This window comes from Cryptomeria japonica, chromosome 3 (assembly GCF_030272615.1).
Source record: "Cryptomeria japonica chromosome 3, Sugi_1.0, whole genome shotgun sequence".
Taxonomy (NCBI): Eukaryota; Viridiplantae; Streptophyta; class Pinopsida; order Cupressales; family Cupressaceae; genus Cryptomeria; species Cryptomeria japonica.
The window spans coordinates 921,679,756-921,687,506 of record NC_081407.1 but is presented as its reverse complement, the minus strand read 5'-3'; the positions used below and the strand labels follow the sequence as shown (position 1 = coordinate 921,687,506).

The 7,751-nt window shown below is 34.9% G+C and overlaps 1 protein-coding gene across 1 annotated transcript; it reads right to left on the bottom strand.

Annotated features, from left to right (window-relative positions):
• Positions 1–6,099: 6,099 nt before the first annotated feature.
• On the bottom strand, positions 6,100–7,527 carry LOC131040279 (glucan endo-1,3-beta-glucosidase-like). Its single transcript, XM_057973179.2, has 2 exons — positions 7,369–7,527; positions 6,100–7,258 (listed from the first exon to the last, which is right to left on the bottom strand). Exons 1-2 carry the CDS (start codon positions 7,379–7,381, stop codon positions 6,285–6,287), a joined length of 987 nt encoding a protein of 328 aa, XP_057829162.1. The 5' UTR covers positions 7,382–7,527; the 3' UTR covers positions 6,100–6,284.
• Positions 7,528–7,751: the final 224 nt, after the last annotated feature.

Here is a 7,751-nt window from a genome sequence, read left to right as displayed (position 1 = left end):
AATAGGAAAACAACGCAGACTTAGGAAAAACATTTGAGGCCGACAAAAGAAATAACGCCTAGGAAAGGAAACATGGTGCCTTCAATGATGAAAATGACCCTCACTTTTAAGTCAAAAAGGTAATGAAGAAATATAACAAGCTTTGGGTTTTGAATAAAAGACTTACGCGGATATACATAAACCTCAAACCCTAAACAATGAGGGCAAGAACAGAGAGCATCATTAAATCAAAATGACTAATATTTTGACAGGGACACATAATTTTTGCATTCTAATTTTCAGGACTATCAGGTGTATTGATAGAAACGTTGAAAGATTATTTTTACTTGAAAAAAAGTAATTAAGTTCAGTTTAAAAATAAAGATCTTGTTAATATAATTTAGAAAGGATAATCATTTGTTTTTCCATTCGTTATTTTTTGTATAAGTATAGTTTTTATGATGATAATTATTATGACTATGATAAGGTTAATTGAAAATATACCTACTATAGTCAAGTATTCCTTCTTGTTAATGGTTGAAATCGTTTAACATATATTATACATCTCTTAAAAAGGGATATATATCTCCCCAATATTTAAATAATCAAGCCTTAATGGACTAAAACAACTCAAAATTATATATTTTTTGTTGCAATCCAAATATTTTTTTAGTTATCTCTATAGCTATTTTAAGTTTTATTTATCAACCTAATTTTACTCTTAACAATTTTATGTACAGAAAACTTGTTTAACATTCAATTTTTAGTGTTGTTTAATTCAATATATTTATTAATATACCATCTCAAAATAATATTTGGCTATTCACCTTTGCCATCTCAAAGAGAATTTAGATTAATAATCTATTATAATTAAATTTAAATTATTTCTGAGTTAAAAAATTAAAATGATTAGATTATTAAAAAAAATTTAAAATGGAAGGGTTGAAAAAGAGAATCCAAACTCTAAATTTTATTGGACACTTGTAGATTTATAAAATGTTCTAGTCAACTTTGAACTTCTAACAATATGACTCATCATCATGTAGTCTCTTTATTGTTGAAATATAAACCTTGAAGGAATTTTACAAATGAAATTCTTGTAAAATAATATCCTTTTTCATAAGGCCACCATTACCATGTATAGATTCAAGCATCCAAATATGAAATGTTACTAACATTTATTAAATTTTTAAACATTCATAATTAAATTACAAACAAAAAGATTAATTTAAATCTTCCATATTGAAAATTATACCAAAATTTGCTCATGGACTTAATAATTTTTAGTCATCTATTACAGCTCTATTGTAATTCTATTCTACTCGATATCTACTTATATTCTAATGACATTCTTTTTGTTCAAAATTTGGGATATTTATATCACAATTGTAAAAACTGACTTAATCACAACATTTATTATTATTTTATTGGCAAATGTTAGAATATGAAAGTGCGTAGGTACTTATATTGCATTGTCCTGTCAGTTAGAAAATGGTTATGTGCTAAGATGTTAACCAGTTGCCTTGATTAAAACAACCAAATATTCCTATTTAAAGTCGTTTGAATATGCCTATATAAGTGATCATTGAATAATCATAAAATAATTCCCCTCATATCATATCAGAGCATCCAATAATGGTGTAACATTTATTTTTTAGTATATGCACATATGGCATTGGGATTTGTAGAGATGCCATGATAAAAAGTATTAGAGTCATTATTGGAGAAGTCTGGCATGTAGATATCCACTTGTTGAGCAGGTGAGGCATAATCAATTGTAGAATTAGTTAATGTGAAGTTTTTGTTACTTCACATATATAAATAATCAAGGACGTTACATACTTGATTGATCATGCCATCCATGTATTGTTAGGTGTGTAAAATTGATATTGATATTCTTTTGAGCTATGGCATGAAAATATTATGTATAGGGGATGCATAGACAGACACTCAATGATGAGAGTAAAAGATGGTTGGCGAATAGAGGTTGAGGCACCTAGAAGTAGTTGTCTATGATATAAAATAATATATCTAGTTTAGTGAATTTTTTGTTGGATTGTATGGCCAGCTATGTTTGAACTTAATGAAGGCCCCGGGGGGATTAAGGTGTCACAACCTTTGAGTCCTTGCATTTATTTTTTGAATAATATAAGATGATAATATTGTTATATCCTGAGTTCCTAAGTTTAATAGTTATCCTTATAACTTTGTGGGTCCTGTATGATAGGATAATCCCACATGCATAGTGAGGAGGTCGCGATAGACTGCTACTTGTCAACTAGGCACTTGATGCGACACTTGTAGCTTGTGCCTTCTACTCGGAAGTCCACCATAGTACCAAATGTCACTTGGGCACTCCTTTGCAGAAATACGTTTGTGAAAACATTCTGGAGAAGCACGAGATGGTAATATGTGTCAAGGCACTTTTGAGTTAACCATAGCTTCATCCCTATTCGGTAGCAAGTTGGCAACCACTTCCAAGAGTCAAGTTTGAAAGTTCCTATTGCAAGTTGAGTTGTGCATGGATGCAACTTTTAATTTTGTGTTGTGTCTACATCAAATGGTTTTCCTTGAAAGGTGTAGTTATATTTGACCAGTGTCCCTTGCATGTGGCATATTCATGATTGGGTGTTGTATTTAGAAGTTGCTTCTATGTGCACTCAAAGCTCTACGAACGTGTGTTTCTAGAGGAAATGCTGGTGAGAGGAGTTCATTTTATGGCATTTGTGATGCTATATTATCAAGCTAAAATGCCAATCTCCATAGTTTTCAACAACACATGTATTTTAACTATACATGTGTTGTTGAAAACTACAAATGCTCTCTAGTTTTGGGGTGTAGGATCTTTTACCCAAAACGGTTTTGCCCACGTAAATTCAATCTTTTGTTCTTCTATTTCATCCTTTTTTTTATGATTTTATAATGTTGAATCTATTCGTGCATGCTACTAAAACTGATTCATCTGCGAGGAGCTAAAATTCCACTCACTTTCCTCTAAGGTCTTAATAGTGGGAAATTAACTATGCTTGATATTGCTTTATGGCATAGTAGTATGTGATTCTATTAGATACTGGATGTGCATACTAATCTTGGATGTTCATCCGGAGATGCTCGACTTCCCTTAAAGACCTAATGGAGATCATTTCATAGTGGTGAGCCTAGCATAAATATACTAGCCAGGCTACAACATGTTCATATTAAAAGTTCTAGATCAACCTAAACTATAAAAAATGTGAAGAATTTGTCATAAATTCTTTAAAATTTTTGTGGCAAATAAATTGTTTCTACACCTTGACTAGTGATCTGTTACCATTTCAACTTAATCTCTTTCTCTGATAAAGTTTTAGGTCTATGAAAAGTTTGGCAAGAGGGTAACGCCTACGCCCAATAGAGCATCTCTTCATTTCTTTAGAGTTGGCTTCGTTTTAGTGGTTTTTGTTTGTTGGTTTTGTTTCTGGTCTTCGTCTCTCCTTGGTAGTTCCTTTCTATTTTTGATATTTTTTCTTTAGCTAGGTGTGCATCTCTCATGCGCCCTAGGTGGCACATTTTCTGTGGATATGTAATGGTACGGGCCTCTCCCACTCTTAATTAATCAGACCTTGCGATCCTCGGAAGGGTGTAGCTTTGAGCGAAATTCTTGAGTTCTCTGTCCCAAACTCTTGAATCATATATTTTTGAATTATTCGACAATAATCAGTTTTAAGTCGTGAGAGAGTTCCATCAAGTTGTTTGATGACCATTAGAAGGGTACAACTATTTTTTGCATCCTCATAAACTTAGTAGACAACAATCTAGATTGTACTCAACACCAAATCCCTTACCTGTCTAGAAAAATCAACCTTCACAATACGTGTATTTTCTTCAAAACAATTAGCATAAAAAGAGGAAAGAAAACAAACAAAAAAATCTTTGCATGCAAAATATCATTTTAAGGTGAAAATCTATCTTGAGATGATGAAAATTCTTCCATGCGGCACTGCCACGTGCCTTGAAATGTGAAGGCTCAAAGTACAGGTCTATTAATTCAACCCAGAGAAGAATCATTGATAAAATATTCATCATCAATTGAATCTTCATCCTCAGTATATACTAATTTACCTTCATTTTACCTCGATTTTTCCTTTAATTACATCATTGTTTTGAGTTCTACATAACTGAGTTGTGTGACCATTTTTGTTACAATCAAAATATTTAATTCTCTCTTTGTTAGGACTAGACCTTTTACTGTTTCTTCATGAATATAGTGCATTATCCTATTGAGAATCATATTTTGTTCTCTTTTATTAAGCTAAAAGGGTTGGAATCATATCTCTTAAGGTTTGTGAAGTCATTTGACTAACTACAGGAATAACATTAACTATTTTACTTTGAAGGAAAACTATTTAACAAGATAGCTTTACCATCACCATTATCTGTTGCCTCCTTGACTTCTACTAGTTGCCTAATGAGAGACCTAAAACCACTTATGTTATTTGAAATTGTGATTCCATCTTCCATTCTGAAACTGAATAATTGAAGTTTTAGGAAAAAAAGAGCATTGAGTGATTTTGCCCCAAAACGATTTATTTGGATTGTCCCAAATTTTGTTGGTGATTTTTTTAATTCTATATCGTGAAATCTAGAGTTTGAAAGAGAAAGGCCAATGATATCCATGGCTTTATCATCTCTACTATTCCAATCTAATAACTTATTACATCTATTGATGATTTTTCTTTTCTGCTTGCTATCCTTATAAAATTGTATTCATTAGTTGCATTTGAATTTTTATTCTCCACGTATGGAAATTGAATCCAAGACACTTGTTTAATGGAATCTCCATAAAAAAAATGCAAACAAATACAATCCTTGTCATGAAAAAAATTCTTCTTCTTATGAGTATCTCATATAAATCTCTAATGAATCATAATGCTCTTTAGTATCAAATAAATTCAAGTCATGTTACCTTCAAAAAAAGGGTAAAAAAGAAAAGAAAGCAGAGAAGAACAGAAAAGAAGAAAGAAAGAAGATCATATTTCCTCGAAAGATTCCTGTGATTGGATTAATATCCTTCACCATTGTTCAATTCGACAGTAACATTTACCTTCTATGCAACCAGGTAATCTTTTATTTCATACATTGCACCAGTCATTCTTCAATCATTCACACACATATTAAGATTATGAGATTCCTTCCAAATGTAACCTCTGATAAAATACGTTTCGTCTTCAAGAAATGGCATAGAGATTATCACAAATCTCATAGGTGTATGGCTCGCTATATTTAAATGCATATCCTTGCCAACAGGAACCCTATCACTAGACAATAATATTTCCCCATAATGACTCCATAGTTCTGAACTCGCCAAACTCCTATAGATATAGGAAATGGCTCATTGCTTCATAATTGCGATGATGATAGTTATAAGTTTCATTCTAATCTATTCTTCTAATGCAATTTCAACAAAGTCTTGGCAAGGTTGTAAGGGAAACAAAAACACCTTCAACCTTTATTCTAGGCGTCCTTGCATACACAAATGTTCACCTCTAGATTTCCATACATGGTTGGGAATGGGAAGAACGTAATGCAATTATTACATTTGTCACAAGTGCATGCTCAAAATTCTATTGCCTTTCATGCACAGTGGACTCCATAGATCTTTTACACGATCACATTGTCACCATTGTGAACATAACACTCCTTTATCATTGGTTATTCCATCGTTTGGTTGTGTACTAGGATTTGGTACTAGATTATAAAATAAATGCTTGATTAATTTATTGAATGGTGGTGACTGGTTTTTACACAGGCATAAATATATAGTACAATGGAATTTAAGCAGGGTGTTATGGTAACAATAACATCATCTATAGCACATATTTAAAAATAAAGATGCATGCTATAAAGTAAAAAAATATGTTATCCCAATTGTATTATACTAAATTGCAAATATGAGCATTCACACACTCTATTATAGATTATAGACTTTTTATTATAGGTTTTTATTATTTCCTAAAACATTTAATTATTTAATGCTTTTAATCCATATATCTTATCGAACGTTGTTGTTTTTCATTTCTTTCCATTAAAATACAAACAATTGTTTAAATGAAGCCAGCGATGCATGTTGGGAGAGATAAATACTGAGAAAAGTAAAGTGAGTCTACGTCAAGTTGGACTCATTATTCAAAGGATGGATTATATGAGGGAAAGAGCGATACACTTAACTTATTTAGGAGTGGTAATTTTTTACAACAGAGAAAGGCGTAGAAAGCCGGGCCTTGTGTTTTATTGGTGAGTGATAGGAAAGGACGTCCATACCGTCACACCTAGTAGGGAGTGAAGTTGACGGGGTAAACTGGATTTTTATTGGGATAGAAGAGGCCGAAATGGCGCTCGATCTCTGGTCCGGGCTTCAAATTCTCGTTGAACAAGGAGAAAACGTAGGTGTGGATGGGCTTTCCAGGTCTCCTGGGCGTTCCCTGGTTGGAGGAGACGTGCCTGATGAGGTTGTTATTGTAGACCCTGGCGTTGTCCACGGTGGCCGCCCGGGCCTCATGATCATGATCATCTCCCGCAGAGGGCCACCCACTCTCTGTAACGAGCAGTGGTAGGTCTGGATGTCCCGCTCTCTCACACGCGGCAATGAGAGCGTCCACCATGGCATCGAACAAGTTCCTGTATTCACGACCTTCGTCGTGGACCACCGGGGCAGAGGGCTTGAAGAGCGCATAGTCTAGGGATATGTGGGCCTTGTTGCCGGCATAGCTGAAATAAGGGTACACATTCGCCATGAATGGAGACCCGTTCTCAGCCAACAAGTTCAGCAGGGGGCGGAGTGTGCTCTTGAGATCGTTGCGGAACTCTCCCTGCGAAGGCGGATAAGAATTCCCCAGCACAGATGAGGCGTGGGTGGTGGACACCCTTATATCCTTGTGCAGATTGGCGTTGCGGACTGCGGTCTGAATGTTTCGCATTGCAGGGACGAGATATGAGACATATTTCTCGTTTCCGTAATGCAACACCTCGTTTCCCACTGAAATGTATTTGATGTTGGCCGCCGGGTAGAAGGCGCCAACGTTGTCCTTCACCCACCCGTTGGCTGCCGCCTGGTTGCCTGCTATCTTCTCAAGCTCCTCGTTCCTCACTCCCACTATTACTTCTATGCCTGTGTTTTCCAGGGCTCTCAGAGCTTCGTGATGTGCCTCGAAAATCCTCACTTTTCCGATGTTGTGGCGCTTTAACAACTCTACGACCTCGCGCGGGCTGGGCAGATTCCCTAACATTCCATAACACACTCCAACTGCAGGGCATTCAAATCCAACGGTTCATTAAAAAATCACAATCACAATAAAAACATACGCCACTGCTCTTTCAATAACATTTTTAACAATAATTGCTCTATATACATACCTCTGGCCGCCATGATGTTCTTGAACCGCTTGCCTGCAATTCCAACAAACTGACTTCTTTCAAAAGCTAAATATGAAACCAACAAAGGCTACGATTTTGGCTGTAAAATGCAATACTTGTGATTTAGTAGATGCAATACTCGTTAATGAAAATCACAAGACACGGTTGGGTATTTATAGTTTGCAATTGAATCGGTCATTGCGGGACCCTGTCCTAGAAACCATTTCGAAATAGACTTTGCCACCAAATGATAAGGAAAATGTAAACTCCTCAACCTTAATTTGAATTTGTTTGATGCCCCCTTATCGTAACAACACGACTACATTCAATTTCATTTGTTGGATAACGCTGATGCGTCTCTTTTAGCTTGCTCACGGTTCTAC